The following is an 18,918-nucleotide window of genomic DNA, read 5'->3' as shown; positions in this document are numbered from 1 at the left end:
AGCCTGCCAGGGTTTCAGAAGGAAGAAATCCCACTTCCCGAAGCTCTTGGATCCGAAATCCCTGGTAGCAAAAATTTATTCTCATGACCTGAAGGAGAAATTTATAAAGGTTTTCTAGACCCAGCCAATAGAACAGTGACTGTTGCATTCCTGTCACTTCTACCTGGGAGCCAAACAGCCGAACCAGCTCTGCCGTGTGCACGGTGCCAACCAGGAGCACGTCCCCTGTCCCTCCTGCTTTCCAACCCCACACAAGCCACAGAAGTCTCTTTGGAAGGTCCGCAGTGTTTCCAGCCTAGTGTCCACCGTCAAAGGGAGCAAGAACAAAGCAGCACAACTCATCTCAAACCTGACACACACCCACATTGTTAGATTCTCCTAAAAAATAAGTAGTTCCAATTCATCTCTTCTGCCTCCGGGAGCCCGTGTGCTGGGGCCTGGGCTCAACGCATGAGCAGGCTGTGCTTTGGTCCATCCACTCTCTCCAGCTTCTCAAAGTGTTTTCTGGCATTGCGGATGTTGATCAGCGTGGCCGCAGAGGCTAGCACAGAACAGGGAGAGTGGAGATAGGAACAAGTTAGAAGGGGATGTGAGTAAGCAACATCCCCATCCCCAAACACTCATCCCCATCCCCAGTCCTCAAAGCCTGCAGGGCTTGGAGCATCCTGGTCTAGTGGAAAGTGTCCCTGCTCATGGCAGGGGGCTGGAGCACAGTGTCAGCCACACAGTGTCCACCACAGAGTGTCTCTCAAGCACCTCGATCCCTCCCAAGAGCGGTTTCAGCTGGGGCTGTGTGAACAGTTAAACAGTCCCTCTGTGCCCCCAAGGGCTGGCACTGCTGCCCGCAGCTTCTTCCTTAAGATAAATAGATGCTGCTATAATTAGAGGCACTGGCCCACCAAGACGGTCCAGGCAGTGAGAGCAAGAGCTCCAACACGATCCAGCTCTGCTTCCTCTCCAAACATCACCGGGGCTGCCAGAGGAGAACAGCCCAAAATAGGTTATTAGACACGAGCTACTAAATCAGGTCACATCTGCTAGAGCAGTTCCCTCTGCTCACAGGAACACACAGCTCAGCTCTCCAGGCACATGTCTTCTTGCCTCCTGCAATCACGTTTTAGCCACCCCCTGCTCGGATCCCTCCCCATCTTTTCATTCCAATCCGGTTCTCTGCTTTACCCAGTGTCTGTTGTTTCCCAAGGGAAACACAGTTTAAACCAGACTCGTTCAGCTTTTAGTCCCTGCAAACACACACAGGCCAAGGGCTTGATCTTTGCTTCAACTTACGTATGGAAGGGTCTGACATAACCACCATCACATATGTATTTGATGTAAAGATGTCAATGAAAGCAGCAAAGTTTGAGTTCCTGACCTCCATGCTCTGGAAAGAGGCTGCCAGCTTACTAAGAGGGGAAACAAAGGGGAAAGAAAAGGAAAACCAGAGTAAATGACTGCTCCATGAGCTTCGGTGCCCACAGAGCAAACATCCCTTTATATGAGCTGCTGGTAACAAACAAGTGTTTGAGTCCCACTTGGCAGCAGACACCAGGTGTGACCACATGTTTGGTTGTTGGGTTTTATTCTCTTTTAACAAAAATACTCTCTACTTTAGGCTGAGAACAATCTGAAGCGATTTGCACATGGAATGGTGATGGTAACTCAAGATACACAACCCCACAGAGGCTGCTGTGCCCATGCACTCAGTGTCACCTGCCCCATAGATGTGACAGCTCAGCCATGCACAAGGACAGTTGAACACTGAAGCATCTGCAGAGCTCTGTGAGCCACAGGGTCCCTCCTCCATCCTGCTCAGGCTTCAAGCACTTGCAGATACTACCAACAGCCTGTGGGAGCTGGAGGAGGTTCAAAAGCCAAGAGACTTCCCACTTGTCCAGCCAAAACATCAATAAACAGCATCTGCAAACCTCCTCCTCCCACAGCAGCACTGTGGTGCGGGGGCAAAAGCTCTGGAGCTGTCACCAGTTTATTATCACTTCAGTCCTGGAACCTCCCTGCCTTGCCCAGGAGGGGAAGAAAAAGGGTTTCCAACCAAACCTCTTTCAACCAGCAGCAAAGGAGGAAGTCACAAAGGACAACAATTAACCTGGTGTTGAAGCAGGGTGCAATTTAACTGCAGCATCTCCCAGAACTTGTATCAGTGTGGAGAGCCTCTCTGACTGGAGAACACTGCAGTACCTGCTGAGGCATCTTCCCCACCCCATGCTGCACCCAGCTCACCTGCAGCTTAGCTTGAATTGCTTTATTATGTTGCTGATCTTCTCAAACCTGTGGACATCCCGCTGTTCTTTGCATTGATAGTGAGAAATGACCTGGAAGGCAGAAAGAGAGAGCAGGGAGTTAGTGAGGGATCCCTGTCAATGCAGGTTCCTCAGGCTTTTATGGGAAGCAGGTGGCAACCAGGACTGAGATTCCCTTGGTCTTTGGCTGATTGAATCTTGGAACCGGTTTGCAACAAAACTGATGCTTTCCTGATGAAACAAGCTCAGTAACACAAGCACCAGGAAGCCTTTCACAAGCAGATGCACGTATGTAAGCAACACACAGACCTTGGGGCCTGGCTGCAGAGATCCAGAGGATCTCAGGTGTTTTGGAATCCTTGCAGATGCTCCACAGCTGCATCTCCCCAGCCACTTTTGCCAAGGTGGTACCCGACAGCCCTTCACTCCTCACCCTCATCAGCAAACAGGCTGAGATCTGCATTACTGCATGAGGGGAAATGGCACACAATGCAAGTTACACCATCTTCATTCTCACAGCAAACCAAAAAGGAGTATTTTAAAGCCTTATGCTGTGTGCTTTAAGGTCTTCATCATGAAACCAGTACTGGAAGTGTCAGATGCCTCACACAAGGATGTCAAACACTTACTCTTCTAACTATGGAGTCACATTTAACAGCCTTGTAAGAACCAAGTTTTGGGGTTATTTTCCCTTAGAACTCCTTTAAATGATGATGTATTTCCAACTGTTTTAAATCTGCCCAGTTATTCATACTGGTCCAGGTTTAGCCAGGTTCAAGGGCTGCAAAGCCTTCTATACACCAAAAGCCTTCCCTGAATGCAGGTTTGTTCCTTAACTCCTCAGATGGGTTTTTCTGTTACTGTGATTTGAATACAATTTCAGAGGAAGGTTTCACTTCAGGAGAAAAGAGTCCTGAGGGAAGCTTCAATATATGAAAGAAACATTGAGAAGAAAAGGAGTCTTTTAAAGTCACCACGACACTGAAATCAGCACCAGGTTTTTGTGGCAAAGATGATTCTTTTCCACTAAAAAAGGTACTTCTAACCAAAGTACTGCTACATACACCAGGGTGGAACCACTTATTACCTGCAATAGGTCAAAAGCAGAACTGGCCACAAATGGTGGGGGTTTACTTCTGGTAGTTTAAGAAGTGAGCAAAGCAACAGCTCCTTCACCATGTTCCCTCCATCACTTCTAAATCAGACATTTGGCCAGGAAGGAAAGCACTTGAAAAACAACACATCAAACCCATTCCTCAGGTCAGCAAGATGTGTGTGAGTCTCAAGAGACCCATCCTGAAACCAAGAGTATGGATGGACACGCAGCAATGGTGGGTTTCACCAACGCATTTTACTTTGCAGATACAACAGGGTGGAAGCACAGTTACCATGCACTGGTCACTCTGAAAGCTGTTGTAAGCCCATCGCTTGTGACTCCCCATTCATACTCTGGGTTTGTAGAGATCACACGAAGAAGAAAGAAAAAAAAGCAATCAAGCCCAGTAAAAAACCCTGAAAAGGCTTTTTTTGAAGGTACAGAAGGTTCCTGCCCTGTGCAGAAAGGAATTCTCGAGGAAGTCCCATGGCCAGCAATAGAATGGGGATATGAAACCCTCTCATAGCGTGTAAGAGGGAAATGCTGATCAAGCCCTCAGCAAAACTGCCAGAAGTGGAAGTTTGGGAAGGTCCCTGGAGCCATGGAGCCATGTCATCTACTTTCAGTGTCCCAAGGTGTGGATCGAGGCCTCCTGCCATCTGGTGCTGGCTCCTCTCTGTGGGCTATTGCCACAGCACCTTCCAGGGGGAAACCCCATCCCAGGCTGGGCAGAGGACCCGAGGGGCAGAGCTGTTGTATTCACCAGGAACGTGGCTCTCTCAAACAGAAGCACTTCATCTGCCTCGATGATCTGAGCAAAGTTCCTCAGGTTCATTTCCAGCTGCTGGACATTAGGGATCAGCTGATAGACTATACTGGACCAAGCCTGTCAATGAAGAAAGACACAGCGTTAAGGGCTGACTTAGCACTTCTCTGCCCCCTCCTATCATAATGCAACGTGCTCCACATCAGTTCTGGGTGCTGATAGCCTATGCAAGGCTGATAAGCTTCTCCCATCTCCATATCCATGTATCTCCACTACAGTGGAAACCACCAGTGGTACCCCAGACCTGAGCAAACTCTTCTTTAGCTCAAGTTCTTCTCCACAACAATCACAGAGAAACTGGAATACTACTAAACAGGTTTAAATCCTCCTCATTTGAAGCTGTCAATGCTTCTCTGCTCCCAGATTGGAAACCTGCTCAGGTTTCCAGAGTCTCTGTTAATTTTGAGCAAGGTCAGCATGCAGAGGGATACTTGGCAGCTCCAAACACAGAAAGCTCTCATCTAACCCAGTGAGTCAGTGACAAGCCCAGAAGGGAGAGGGGATGCTCTAACAGGCATCTGTCCTCATTCAGACTCAGATCTTTAAGCTCAGCTCAGCTGACCTCACTGCCACCTCCTGACCCAGGTCAGTGTCAGTGCCTGGCCACACGCTTCCCCCCAGCACTCAGGCTGGATAAACACGACTAAAAGATGCAGAAGTTGTTCCTAAAGTAGCCAGGCAAAGTGTTTAAGCTGCATTAACATACTGCCACCATGACTCCAACACGTGGTGGGGTTTTACTTGTCCTAATTAAAGCCAGGATGCTCTGATGCCATTTGCAACAGCTAATCCCCACCAGCAGTGGTGGCAGAACTAAGAGATGGCTATTAACAGACCAGCAGCAACTAACCACTTGCCTTCCTCATGTGCTTGCTTTCAAGTGGGAGAGGCAGCAGCCAGATGTGGGGAGGAAGCTGTACAAACCTTGTAGAGTGTTTCATCCCAGATGGAAGTTCTAAAACAAACACATTCCAAGGGACGGGAAAGGCGCTTCAAGTCCTCCTCACGCTCTTTGAAAATCTGGGAATAAAAGAGATTGGCAGCTGAGTGTCAATATTGCTGCCTTTGGTGTGGTTGCTGTATTGGGTTTGCAGCGTGCACTTCAAACCCATCTCAAGTACCTACAGCACTGGAGAGAGGACAAGAGCAGAGCTGGCCAGGCCAGGCCGGAGAACCCCCTCCAGAGCAGCAGGGACAGGCAGACTGAGGCTGTCCTGCCATAGATCTGAGGGGGACTCAAAGCTGAAATAACCATGGGTGTTGTGGAGTGGGAATAGGAGCAGACACATGTGAGTGTCTCCAGGGACCTAAGTTCTGACAAGTCCCTGATCACAGGCAAAAAGCTTTGTCACTAAGAACAGGGCAGGACTGTCATCACTCTGGAGAGGGGCTTTGGACAAGGGCTTGTAGGGACAGGACAAGGAGAATGGCTTGAACCTGCCAGAGGGGAGACTGAGATGAGCTCTTAGGCAGAAGCTCTTCCCTGTGAGGGTGCTGAGGCACTGGCACAGGGTGCCCAGAGAAGCTGTGGCTGCCCCATCCCTGGCAGTGTTCAAGGCCAGGTTGGACACAGGGGCTTGGAGCAGCTGCTCCAGTGGAAGGTGTCCCTGCCGGTGGCAGGGGTTGGAACTGGATGAGCTTTAAGGTCCCTTCCAACACAAACCAGTCTTGGATTCTATTAATACAAGCAGCTCCAAGGCATGTAGTCCTACAGCCTCCTCATTTCACCCCATACTCTGCCCTTAGAGGTTATGGCTACAAAAAAGGGGAGCAGAGCAACAGCAAAGACCAGAGAGCGCTGTGCCAGCTCCTATAGGACTGCTAGTAAAGCAGCAGGGCAGCCAGCGACGATCCTCTGCAGGGGAAGGCACAACGACAGCTGAACCTCAGCTCACTGCATTTAGGAACATTATGGAACATTAACCAATCCCCATGGAATGCTGTGTGAGCCAACACCTACCATGTGGGTCCTGGGATACCAAAGGCTTCAGTAAGATTTACAGTGATGTGGCCCAGTGTTTGCATATTCTTCCAAGTAGCAGAGGCCTTAAACCAAATCTTGATGTGTGTGCAATGACACACATTGGAAGCGTATCTGAAGCAAGGCCCCTCTTTGTCTACCCTCTGCTTCAAGGCCTCACTGGAGTCTGCATAACCACACAAAACCAGCATTTGCCCCAGGCAAATCTGGACAGGGCAGATTTTAGGCACTTTAGGGAAGTGAGGAAAAGCTCCTTGAATCAACCATGCAAACAGCTGAACCATTTCTGCACTGAACTGGAGGCAGAACTAAAACTGGAAGTGGAGGATCAGCCCTCTCAGGCACTGAGAGTGATCTGAAACCAGCCTGCATGTGGAAGAGTGAGTCTGTGAGGGAGGTCAGGCTGTGGTTGCACCCACAAGGCTCCTTTGGGCTGCCCAGGCACACACTCACCAGCAGTCACAGCAGAGTTTAATAAGACTTCTTGCTTCAGACAGAAGCCAACAGCCTAAAGGGGTCTCCAAACCTGCTGCAAGCCAGGCAGTGGCCCAGCAGCCAGGGATGCACATATCTAACCCACAAAGTTGTGTTTTCTCTCAGCAGAGAATAGACCCAACTGATAGAAACCAGCTTCCAGTCACATGGGAAAGTTTCAACTCTTTTAGGGGGTTTTGGGTGGGATTTTTTGGTTACACTTTAGGACAGAGTCCATGCAGGACTGAAAGCAACAGCTAAAGAGAAACCAACTGTCACTGTCATCACCATGTGCAAACCCATCCAAATGGGGAGCAGGGGGTTCAAGGTTATTGGATTTGTTTCAGTTCCACCTCCCTTGGGGAGCCAAGGTCTGGTGGAAGGTCTGTTCTAAAGGAAAAGGGTTAGGGTAGTTGTCATTAAAAGTCATTGGTTCTGTTCTCCACCACACTATATGCAAGAGATAGAGAAGACACAAATTCACAAGAGGCAGAAAAAGCTTAGAGGGCTTTGACACTTAACATCTGAAAAACCCTTCCAAGAACAGCAGTGGTGGAGCTGGATTTGAAGTATCAAATCACAACTTGCCTTAGCACAAAGATGCTCTATCTGAAAGCATTTCTATGGCAATTATCAGCTTCTCACCAAGTCCCGCTGATCCTCCTGCACCAAGTCCATCTTGTGCACTAGACAAAAGATCTTTGCATCGGGAGAGTTCTGAAGGATTGCCTCCAAGCATGACTGGTAGTAGTGCATGTCCTTCTCCAGCTCACGGCTCTCCACATCGAAGACATAGATGAGGACTTCCACGTTGCGGAAGATGTTGTCCCGCTGGCTGGTGAAGTAGTTCTCCATGAAGGTGTCCTGTCTGAGAAGGAGCAGAGCAACAAAGCAGACTCCCATTAGAGCAACCAGGTCTGGCTTAGCATTGTCAGGAATCAGAATCCAAGACAGGGTTGTGCTGGAAGGGACCTTTAAGCTCACCCAGTTCCAACCACCTTCCACTGGAGCAGCTGCTCCAAGCCCCTGTGTCCAACCTGGCCTTGAGCACTGCCAGGGATGAGGCAGCCACAGCTCCTCTGGGCACCCTGTGCCAGCACCTCAGCACCCTCACAGGGAAGAGCTTCTGTCGGAGAGCTCAGCTCAGTCTCCCCTCTAGCAGTTTTAGTTCTCAGCACGCACCCATTTGGATCAAGCTGGTGATGAGCAATTCTGAACCCAGTATCACCTCCCACCACCTCAGGAGAAGCCCAGGTGAAGGGCTCAGGCTTGCTGCCAGCACAAGGGGGCAGGCAGCAAGGGAAGGGTGGACTTACACACTGTGCCTTTTATGCAGGGATAGCTCAAGAGGCAGTGTGGCCTCCACACACAACCCCAGATGTGGCATCCATCCTTCCAGAGCTGACACACCAGTTTTACAGTGCACACACGAAGCTTGTTCTATCACCTCCATACAAGCAGCACACACCCCCCTCTGGTTTGTCCCATCCCCAGAGCTAACCCCAGCGGTTCCAAAGGCAGAAGATCAAACAGTACCTACCCTCCACAGTCCCAGAGGTTTAGCACCAGGTTTCCTAGGAATCTAACATGGGAGTGCTCCACGTCAACTGGAAAGAGACAGCAGGAGTGAACCACAAACCCAGCTCAGAGCTACCTCCTCAGGCAGCCAAAATGCTGCTCTTCACAGCCCACAGCTTGTAAAATCCCATCCAAACACCGCTGCTGGATGTAAACCTGTAGCTGAAGGCACTACAGAGACAGCTCCCAGAGTAACTCAAACCTTTCTATTCCCTACCTTGGGCACTGCTCTCCGGATAAGGACAGCAGGAGGCTCCCCTTTAGCAACATGTGCTCTGATCTCTGTGATAGCTTAAGAGTGACACAAGATCCAGCACACTCTGCAAGGCCTTAAATGAGCCTTAAAACCAGTAAATGAGTAGCACAGAGAATGTGAACTTTATGAACAGACCAAATACATGGCGAAGAGGGACTGCGGACCACCTCACCAGCGCTTCCCAGAGAGGAGCATCACATCCTGACAACTCCTATCCCTGTTGCAGATGCATCACTAAATGCTTTTTCACATCAGTGGTTTTGGAGGTGAAAAAGGCACAAGATGTTAAGCCAAGTGCCTCATCCTGCCACAAGCTCGGGTGCTCAGAGACACCACTGTGCTCCAGCTGCACTGTGATCAGCTGGCCAACAACAGGGAAGCTTCTCCAACACACACAAGGCTCTGAACACTCCTCAGTAGGTGAAGCTGCAGCAACGGCTGCCTCCTGGTCAAAGAGAGTTAAGGATAAAAGCTCACCCATAAAGCAGCAAAACTGAATCCAGAGCTGCCTCCCCTTTCACTCCAGCTCTCTACCCACCCTCAGCTGAACTCGGGGATGAAGCTCCTGTGAGGTGTGGAGGATGAGCACCCACCTACTCCAGCACAGAGGAGAGGTGGGACTGCTGCAGAAACAGCCTCTTCCCCTCAGCAAAGGGGGCTTGCACCCTGAGAACTCGCTCTTCACACAAGAGAACTCTTACTTGTGGCCCCCAGGCGCCGCGTGTCCCTGGCGATGTAGTTTGCAAAGATAATGGATCTCATGCTGGTCTTCCCAGACCCACTTTTACCCATCAGCAGCACCTGGGAAGGAGAAAATACAGAGGAATTAGCAAGTGCTTTCTTCACCCTCAGGGTGAGCATCTTACTGCTGAAGCCACAACAACACAAGACCAACATCTTTCACACGTGAATGCACCAGAAGAGAGAGGCAAAGAGAGTGCCTGGGAAAGCAGGAAACAGACACCCTTACTCCCTTGCTATCCATGGCCACTGAATCGTGGTCTGATTGAAACCCCTTCCACCCTGGTTGCATTCCTGGAATCCCTGCCCTTCTAGGCTCCAACCACCCAGAGGTGCAGCCCCTTTTCCCAATGCACCCTGTCAGAGGGCTGGGAACCAGTACTGGGTGAGAGCAGGAGCTGCTCCTGCCTCCCACATCCCATCCCCTTGCACCCACACACCCCCCAAGTGCACCAGCACCACAGGGGAAGGCTTGATGGTTCTTATGGCAGTAAAGGATTTTGGCAAGATGAGAGAACACCTTTATCTCAACCCTTTAAGACCAGGCTGGAAACAACCCCATGCCCACCCAGCACGGGTATTGTCCACCCATTACTTCTCTTTCCTTATCACAACGTGACTTGTTTTCTCTCCGCCAAGAAGTGAAATACACGTTACAGTTCAAGTTGCAGCAGAACGTTAGAAGCCAATGGGACAGCCTGGGTCAAGTCACCAAGCTGTCATCTCAGGGAAACACTTGATTCCAGAGTCATGGAATCCCAGACTGGTTTGGGTTGGAAGGGACCCTAAAGCTCCTCCAGTTCCAACCCCTGCCATGGGCAGGGACACCTTCCACTGGAGCAGCTGCTCCAAGCCCTATCCTGGGCTTTGATCTGTGCAGATCACTGGAACAAACTTCTGGCAGCCCAAGGGGATGACTGGAGGGGGAAGAGGGGCACCAGTCACACAAGGAAAGCCTCTGTACTGTGATGTAAAAACACAACCTGAAGCACCCCAGCAGCATAGGCTCAAACACAGCTGTTAAACAAGTTCCAGCTACAAAGGCAAACCCAGCCTTTGACAGCTCTGAGTCTATCATTAAGGATTGCTTTAACAGAGCACAACCAGCCCATGGCCTGCCCAGCCCAACAGCAGTGCCAGAGACCAGATGGGGAAGCACCAGCTTCACTTCCCAACTGGACAAAAGCAGCAGCCACAGCCTCAGGGCTGCAGAGGCAGAATCAGCCCATCCTGTTGCACAGGTTATCCCTGGGCTGCTGATGTGGTGACAAGTGACCTACCAGCCTCTCAGAGCAACCCCCTGCAGATATTCTGTGCTCTCCCCCACAGTGAGCTACAGGCCCCCATACAAGTGCTTCAGGAGGGTCTGGTCTCCCCTCACGCTATGGGGGGCACAAAAGAGGGTTCTGCAACAGGAACCACAAATGCACAGCAGTTACCATGGACGGCTCTGAGATGAGCCAGTGAATGAACTCATTTCAATGGCTTCAAGCACAGGATACATCCATGACTCTGAGGCACCCAAAAGCCAAAGAATACCCCAAGATCCAATGCACACACAGCGACATGAGCAAATACAGGGAAGCAAAACCCAACTCTTACCTTTTTCTTCATGGCTGTGCTTGGCATCACCCACCTGCAGAGAGAACACCACCTGAGATCGCTGCTGCCCTCAGCCTCCACTTCAACCTCCACATCCCATCCCGAGAGGCCAGCGGGTGCAAAAGGGGAAGCGCTCCCGCACTGCCACCACCCCGAGCCTCCGCCCCACCGGGCACCCGGCAGCTCCGGCTCCAGCCGCCGAGGGAAGCGCTGGCACCAGCCCCCCCTCCGTGCGCGGCCCAACAGGCCTCAGTGGGAGCAACACGGACACAGCGGCAGGGCCCGCAGCCCAAGGGAGCCCAGAACGAGCGACCCGCGACCAGCCGGCCCCCAGCCCCACCGGGCCCCACAGCGGCTCAGCCAGGCCCCACCGCCCCCCGCTACCTCTATCCGCGACAGGCGCCTCCCGGTGCGGCTCGGCGGTGCCCGCAGGCGGTGGCGGCGGTGCCCGCGGGAGCTCCGCGGTGCCCGAGCGTCCCCGGCTCCGGGGTAGGCCGCAAATCCGCGGCCTCGCGTAGGATCCGCAGCCCCGCCGGGGCCTCGCCCGCTCCCGCCGCGGCGTTCCGGGACTGCCCCCCCCCCGGCGCCGCTCACGAGACACAGCCGCCAGTCACGTGAACACTTCACCCCGCCTCCTTCCGCGCGCTCCCTCGCGTCACGTGACCCTCTGTGGGCAGGGCCGGGATAGGGGCGGAGGCACGGCGGCTGTGAAGCCCCCGCCGCCATCTTGGGTGCGGGCAGAGCCGGCCTGGCACAGGCCGGCTATGGAAGCAGGGAGCCGGGTTGGGCCGGGCCGGGCTGGGCTGGGCCGAGGCGGGGCTGGGCCGAGGCGGGGCTCCCGGGGACGTGCAGGGCCGCCGAGAGAGGCCTCGCTCCGCCCCGGGCGCTGGAGGGGCTGGGAAGGGCTGTGGGGAGGGCGGAGGGAGCAGCACCCAGCGCCTCCCATATGGTCTAGCGGTTAGGATTCCTGGTTTTCACCCAGGCGGCCCGGGTTCGACTCCCGGTATGGGAAGCTTCGTTTTTCCTATTGCTGCCTCTTTTCCCCGCAGTGTCCCCTTACTTCCTTAGACCTCGTTTGAACACCTCTGCTGCTACACTGCCCGAGCCCAGGAGCCTGCCCAAGCTCTTCTAAACCACCGCAAAAATGGTGTCCTGCCCTGGTTTGAGGTGTGCAAGTAAATCCGACACGAGAATCCTTAACTAAATAACCTGGAGTTAACGGCATTCTTCTCTAATATAGTAAACTCGCTGCCTGTGTCCCGCGGTGTGTTTTAAACCACCCCGTTGTCCCAGGAAAGCACTAAAGGACTGCAGCTCCAGCAGCAATAATCTGCTGTGCATACACACCTATGTATGTAAGTTATCAATGAGTGTGCAGGGCTAGTCATTTACCAAGGGAAATTCACCAGGTGCCCAACAGCTTTCCATTACTGTCTATATATTCCTATAGAATAGGAATTCCTATATTCCATCCAGGATGGGCAATGGCACAAGCGGGTACACACAGCAAGGGGGGGCCCCGACGGGGCGACCGTAGCAAGGAGCACGCGTGAGCCGCGCTGCCCTCTGGCGCCCCCTGCCGGCCGCAGCCGCCGCTACGCCGCGGGGCAGATTCCAGGAGTGAGGAATGGTTTGGGAAGGGGAAGGCACCAGGACATGGAGGCGGAGCGCTGCTGTACGGGACAGCCGAAGGGCATCGGGGTGGAATCGTGCTCCTCCTGCTGCCCTGGGTGCTCTTAACTTAGTAATGAAGGTCTAGAAGGGACTGGAGGTGTGCACCTCCAGCAGAGCACACTGTGAGTGTAGGGAAAGCTGAAAACCCCACAGTGACAATGACAATAACCCACTGAATGACAGGGAAAAAGCCCCGGGAATAGACATAAAGGACATGTTGGGGGTTCATAGGGGTGATGTGGCTCTGAGCACAGTGAAGCGGCTCCATCAGCCACTTCCCGCATTGGAAACCCTCGTTGTGCATCACTCGCTGAATGGCCAGCACAGGGCTCCCAGAGCACTGGTACAAGGCACTGCAAATCAGCATGTTGGGGATGAGAATCCCATTCATTCAGGTCAAATCATGCTTCCTGCAAGGCAGAGCAGCCTGGGAACCAGAGCCTCAGAACCTGCCCATCCCCTGGGTACATCCATTCACAATGATTAGTCCAGATGAGTCTCGATGGAGGGGAAAAGCAGTGCTGAGATTTACCCTCATGCTGTGTTGTCATCCCAAGTCACCCTCCAAGCAAACCACTGGAGGAGACCCAGCAGCTCATGCCAACTGATGGGAATTCCAGCCGAGCAGCAGAGGGAAGCAGTGTGAGAGTGAGGATGCTGGAAACACTCAGGATATGAACCAGCATGTTCTGTTAGAGGGCAGCAGCACCACGCTCACCCATACACTGCAGCTTCTTCATGACATCCCTGGGTGTCACCAAGACAAACCCCTCAACATGGGCTTGCTGGCATTAGTTGTGTTGTTTCACAGGAAAAGTGGATCAAATCTGCTCTTGTGAATCACACTTATTCCTAAAAGCTATACACTTCTAAGGAATATAGACTCAGTTATCGAGGATTCAAGTTCCCCTTTTTCACTGAGGAGCAAAAGATTCGGTGTATCCATGAGGTTTTACTGGCTGAGAAATGCAAGCTCTCACTCATGTAAGTGCTGTGGGGAAATCTGACATAAACACTAAGCAAATGTCTCTAAATGCTCTCTGACACACCATGTTCTGGTAGCACAGATCACCCCAAACGGGTCTTCAGGCCATGCTTCTACTGTCCCATTGCCACTGTGAGGACAGCTTTCCCCATGCAAAGAGGTAACAAAACCCTTTGGTGTTTCCCATCCAGAAACAAGAACAAAGAGATACAGATTCAGCTTAGCTGCATCAGGCAGGATTACTCTTAGGGCATCACATTGAGAGCATCCATGTCTTAACAAGCCTGGGTGACATCAGAAGCTGCTGAGTTCAGGTTTGCTGCTGGTGTCCCCCCAGTATCCCTGTAGGGAAAGCACAGTACAGGAAACGGGTCCTGCAGAGAGGCTGTAGGGAGGTCCCTGCGCTCCCAGATGTTGCTCCTCTCTTCACACATGTATTGAAGCCAAAAGGGGCGACTGATGCTTCACAAAGAGAGCGCTGCTGTGGCTTTGTCTTTCCCCCATTGCCACCCGTGCCTGCGGAAAGCACCCGCAGCGTTTCTGCGCTCTTGCTCCTTACAGCAAGGACTAAAAAGAGCCCAAAGCCCCCAGCCCCAAACCGTCAGGCACAAGAAGGATCTGCCTTGGCCCCGGCTCAGCGCTCGGCAGGAGAGCAGGGGATTAATGGGTGCTGGCAGGCGGCCCGGCTCAGCGGAGGCAAGCTCCAGCGGCTCCGAGACATAACTCACACCAGATGCCTTTGCTCTGGGTCCTCTTCCCCTCCCCTGGTGTGATAATGATCCTGATTTAAGACTGGAGATGCAGCAGCACCCGCTTCCCAAGCGCTGCGCAGGCTTCACAGCCTGCCTGCCTCCTTATCCCTCCCCTTCCAGCGAGAGCCGACGGTAGGAGGTGGAGGAGAAGCCGTTGCCTAGGGATCCGGCTGTGAGGCGGATCCTCAGGCCAAGCATTGGTAACCAAACCTGGGTGATTTCTGCATGGGTTTTTTCGGTTCTTAACAGGTTGGTAGGGCAGTGGCAGTATTCAAACAGGCAGCAAGGACACAGGGTGCTGGTTTTCCTCCACACACAGCTCAGGTTTGCAATCTCCATTGCAATTTCCAAGTCCCTGAGCTCATTGTAAAGGTGGGAAATGCCTTCCAGAGCCAGATCTGGATTTTAAATAGCACTATTGTCTGTCTTCTTCCGTGAATCCCATCCAGCCACGGTCTGCTGCCTGGAAGTGGAGTGTCAAACCCTGCTCCTCGCTCTGCGTGTGCCCCAACAGCACCCGGCTTCTAAACCGGGCTATTTGCATCCAGCACTTCACACATACAGGATGAGCCTGTGATACAAACAACACCTCCCCATCTCCCACTCCTTTATGTAATCTCTGCCTCCACACAAACACATGGTTCACGAGGCTCAAAGCAAAGCCCCAGTGGCTCAGGACTTGTGTCTTTGCTCCCTGGCCCATCAGCTGAGCACATCCCAGGCACAGAACACTTGTCAGGTCATGCAGACCGGCTCCCTCTTCTCTGGTGCAAAGCTCATGGTGTTGATTTGCTGGGCAGGCTCCCTGGGACCCCTCTGGTCTATCCCTAATCATCAGGCCCAGGCCAGGCTTTCAGCATCCTGAAGTTATAAGCAAGCTGTAAGAGGGGCTTACCGAGCCATGTGTCACCATGAGGAACCACCACACGACTGCTCCTAGCCCTGCATTCACTGCCAGAGGCTCCAGGTGGAACTCAAGATGTTTGGTTTCCATCCATGAAGCAGTGAGTTCTTCAGCAGCAGCAGATGCCCTTTCCCTGTGCCAGCATCCTGCAGCTGAGACCAGAGAGAGGAGTGAGTCTGGGTTACCTATGGTTCGTGTGAGGAGGAGTGAACTGATGGCACAGAATTCCCTGTGGAGCTGCCACAGCCCTCAGGCTCTTCGCTAAGTTGGAAGAAGCCAGAAGTTAATAGTCTCTTTGTGCTGCAATAGGCATCAGTATGTCATCACCTGTAGGCAAGCGTGGTCTAAGGGAAACCAACAAGGATCTGAACACCAACAGCTCTGTGGTGTATTTGAATGTATGGCACAGGCCTCCCAGCACATCCATAACTGACACTGCACCCATTCAATCACAGCTACATGCGTGTTGTTGTTAAAGTCAGGCCAGAACTCTACCTCTGAGTCTTACATTGTCTCACATCCAGACTGCTCAGGGTGTAAACACAGTCTACAGCATTCCCAGCCTCACGATTCCCAGCGCTGAACAGACTCTGTGGTGGCTGACACATTGGGAATGTGCCTGGATGCAGCGTGAGCAGGTACATGATGATGTTCCAAATGTCTATTTAAAGGCTCCACCCTCCTATCCCTGTTCTAGAGCTTTTTGGCTCCTTTGTGCTTCCTGCTCCTCCACCCATCTCTCCCTGTATAAACGTCCCCCATCTCTGAAGCTAAGGCATTTCCTCGGCTATAAAGTCCCTTTTGTCCTTGTGCTAAACCTTCATTATCCCATTATTCCCTGCCAATGCCCTTGTCTCCAGACCCACACTGGCTCTGGGCACCCATCACAAGTTATGGGGCCAGGGGCCCCCGAGCACACTGAGCTCTCCCTGTGCAGTGTCTCCATCCCCACCTCCCGACCATACCAGGGCTGGTGCAGGTATCCACATGGGCTCAGAGGATGGGAAACGTTGGGAAGCTCTGGAGCACACCCAGGTCTGGCAGCTCTCCCAGCATCACTGTCCCAGCTGGCAGGAGGGGAAGCAGAAGGTACCTGTGGATTTGGAGGGATGGAAAGGAGGGAAGAACAGCACAGTGAGAAGCAAGAACTGAGCCCAGTGAAAGGCAGAAGCTTCCCCATTCTCTCATTCTCAGCTATGAAAACAAAGAGGGGAATCACTACGTTACCCGATGCTCAAACTGCTCCTCAAGCAGCAAGACACCTTCTTCAGGGGGTCACCACCCTGGGACTGACCCAGTAACACAACTGCTCCCTACAATAGCTGTGGTCAAAAGTGTATTTGTAACCAAACTGCAGGAAACTGCTTTTAATTCACAGGTTTATTCTGTTGGCATTAGCAGGCAGGAGACAGCAAGAGGTCATCTGGCTGAGGAGAGGCCAAGCTGGTAACACACTGTGCCCTTCAAACCAATGACCCATCCCTTGGTTCAGTGTCCTGTCTGCCCATGCTTGGCTTGTTATTTAATTCCAACAGAGAGAGCGATGATAATCTCATTACAATGTGAAGCTGGGCTTTCAACAGCACATCCCATATATAGCCCAGGAGATAATGAGGGAAGAAAGAGACTCCAGGATGGGAAAAGACAGCTACTTCCATGTATTAATGGTTTGTCAAACAAGGGCTGTCTTGGAACCTGTTGAAGAGAGGCCCCAGCAGAGAGATCCGTAACATGAAGGTCTCAGGCAGTTCAACAGGGCTGTGTGGAGGAGAGAGGAAGACACGTTGCCTCCTCACTAACCTGTCACTGGGAAAAGGAGCCTCTTTCTCTCCACTCTCATCACCCCCTGACGCCTCCAACCCACTGAAAGCTTAAACTAAATGTTTAGCTAAAACAACATCCTGCTGTTACTGAAATGGGGGCAGCCACAGACACTGACCCGGCACTGGTACAGCACCAATCCTGCATCTCCCTCATCCTCCTTTCCACGTTCAGAGCATGGTGTTAGGAGCACAGGAACAGTGACAGCCTGCAGGGAGCCTTCTGCACAACCCATCCCAATGCAGCCGCTCCAGAACCCATCCTATAGCATCCAGCCCATCCTACAGCAGCAGCGGTATCAGCCTCCCTCCCTCACAGCAGAGAGCAGGATGCTGAAGGTCTCAGCTGGGCACTGCTCATCCCTCCTGTCCTTGTTGTCCCACTACTCAGTTTGAGGTCTGGTTTCTTCCATGGTTGACTCCAGGTTAACTCAGGAGATGGAGCTACTTGACCAAGTGCTGGTGCTGCTGAGAGATGAAGAGTACAACCATGATCTGTGCACTCCAGGGCTGAGCTGAAATCAACACAGGTAAGGCTGAGGATGCTGCAAGTTATGTATAGAAGTAAGAAATAAAAGCAAAGCCTTTCCTGTCAGCTTCAGGAGAGCCAGAATTTCCTTGGGCAATAGGAAATGAACGGGTATTCCTTACAGCAGTACTCACATGTCAGCGTGAGACAGCCTGTAACCAGCTCCTGCCTTTATCTCGGGGGATGTCAAGGACTGAGGGGGTTGAACAGCTCAAAAGTCACTTTCTGGTTCTTCATCATCAGATTTCTCTCCACCTCAGGGCTGAAGAAGACACTAAGAAGAGATCACAGAAGAACATCTCATTCCCTGAAGCTATTGCTGAACCTGATTAATGGAGCTGCGATGTCCCAAACGGCAGAGCTGGGACAGCTTCCCTGGGTTAAATTCCCCCTTTCCTTTGAAAACAAGGAGAAAACCGAGCTGAGCACTAATCCAGCACCGTTTCAAGCCCCTCCATCCCAGGCTGACAATCCTCTCAGCAGCTCCTGTCACCCCAGGAACAGGATTTGACACATTCTGTACAGGCAATGTCTTTTCATGGCCAGGTAATGAGCTGATGGCTGCTTGTCCCTTTGAAGAGCCAGGGAAGCACTCGTGGCTCTGAGAAACCTGCTTCTGGATGCCAGGCACAGGCCTGCCAGACTGGAGGAGCTTCAGATGCAATGGAGACACTATTGTCATCCGCATTGAAATGTGTTCTCAGCTTTGGATGGAGCTGGAAAGGTTCTGGGTCAGGTTCAGCTGGAGGAGCTGCTCTGGGCCAGCAGCTACACAAGGGAAGGCTGGAACCAAATGGATCTTTCCAAGAAATTAGCTCAACATCTTCTAATCAAACTGGGTTTGGACCTTTGGGTTGGGAAAAGATCACACTGAGACACTTAGTGTGGAGGTGTAGACGGAGGACTGGGTTTCAAGGAAGTGTGTGATGCAAAAGGAGTTCTGCTATTCCAAGACTGTACCGGGAGCATTCCCAATGATCCTCAGCCTTTCCTGACCAATGGATTTACATCTGCTTCCAGCAGCATTGCATTCTGATCTTGGTCTCCTGTTTGGGATATGAAATCAAAACTAGAAGGGGTAACCAAATGTTTGCTGATCCAGTTGTTGTTACAGCCTCACCACTTAAACCAGGGGAGCCTCAGTGCTCAGTGTAAAGCACCTTCCACAGCAGAGTAAATGTGAGTTAAGGGGAGGCAGTTTCCAGCTAAGCTGAGGAGAGAGAATGACCAAAATACCTGTTCCTAGTGCATAAAAGCTGCAATTAAAAGCTCATTATTTAAGCAGTGTATTCCTGATGCTTCATCTTCCAGGATTCATTCAGGCTCCTGGAAACCTGCCTGAAAGGATCCTCAAAACTTCAGCACCTCTGAGCCATTTGGAATGTTTTGTTCTGCATTCCTCAGAATGGATTTCAATGAATTACATTAGAACCTCTGTACTT

At 52.0% G+C, this 18,918-nt stretch overlaps 1 protein-coding gene and 1 non-coding gene across 2 annotated transcripts; one reads left to right on the top strand and one right to left on the bottom strand.

Moving 5' to 3' along the window:
- Positions 1-44: 44 nt before the first annotated feature.
- LOC101868232 (ras-related GTP-binding protein A) lies at positions 45-11,396 on the bottom strand. Its single transcript, XM_034064289.1, has 10 exons — positions 11,197-11,396; positions 10,813-10,846; positions 9,171-9,270; positions 8,176-8,242; positions 7,281-7,503; positions 5,105-5,200; positions 4,118-4,240; positions 2,239-2,330; positions 1,288-1,403; positions 45-541 (listed from the first exon to the last, which is right to left on the bottom strand). The coding sequence occupies exons 2-10, from the start codon at positions 10,837-10,839 to the stop codon at positions 444-446; spliced, it is 942 nt and encodes a 313-aa protein (XP_033920180.1). The 5' UTR covers positions 10,840-10,846; positions 11,197-11,396; the 3' UTR covers positions 45-443.
- A 356-nt stretch (positions 11,397-11,752) lies between these two features.
- Positions 11,753-11,824, top strand: TRNAE-UUC (transfer RNA glutamic acid (anticodon UUC)). The gene has a single exon. It is a non-coding gene; the product is annotated as a tRNA-Glu (tRNA).
- The last annotated feature ends 7,094 nt before the right edge of the window (positions 11,825-18,918 follow it).

The sequence above is a fragment of the Melopsittacus undulatus genome, chromosome 6 (assembly GCF_012275295.1).
Source record: "Melopsittacus undulatus isolate bMelUnd1 chromosome 6, bMelUnd1.mat.Z, whole genome shotgun sequence".
In the NCBI taxonomy this organism is placed as follows: Eukaryota; Metazoa; Chordata; class Aves; order Psittaciformes; family Psittaculidae; genus Melopsittacus; species Melopsittacus undulatus.
This window is presented reverse-complemented; position numbering and strand designations above follow the sequence as displayed.

Excerpts from the sequence above, each read along its gene's own strand:
- LOC101868232 (XM_034064289.1), bottom strand. The coding sequence starts at position 10,839 with ATGCCAAGCACAGCCATGAAGAAAAAG. Across the intron at positions 4,241-5,104 it reads GGGATGAAACACTCTACAAG|GCTTGGTCCAGTATAGTCTA; the intron begins GTTTGTACAGCT and ends CTTCATTGACAG. Across the intron at positions 2,331-4,117 it reads TTGAGAGAGCCACGTTCCTG|GTCATTTCTCACTATCAATG; the intron begins GTGAATACAACA and ends TCTGCCTTCCAG.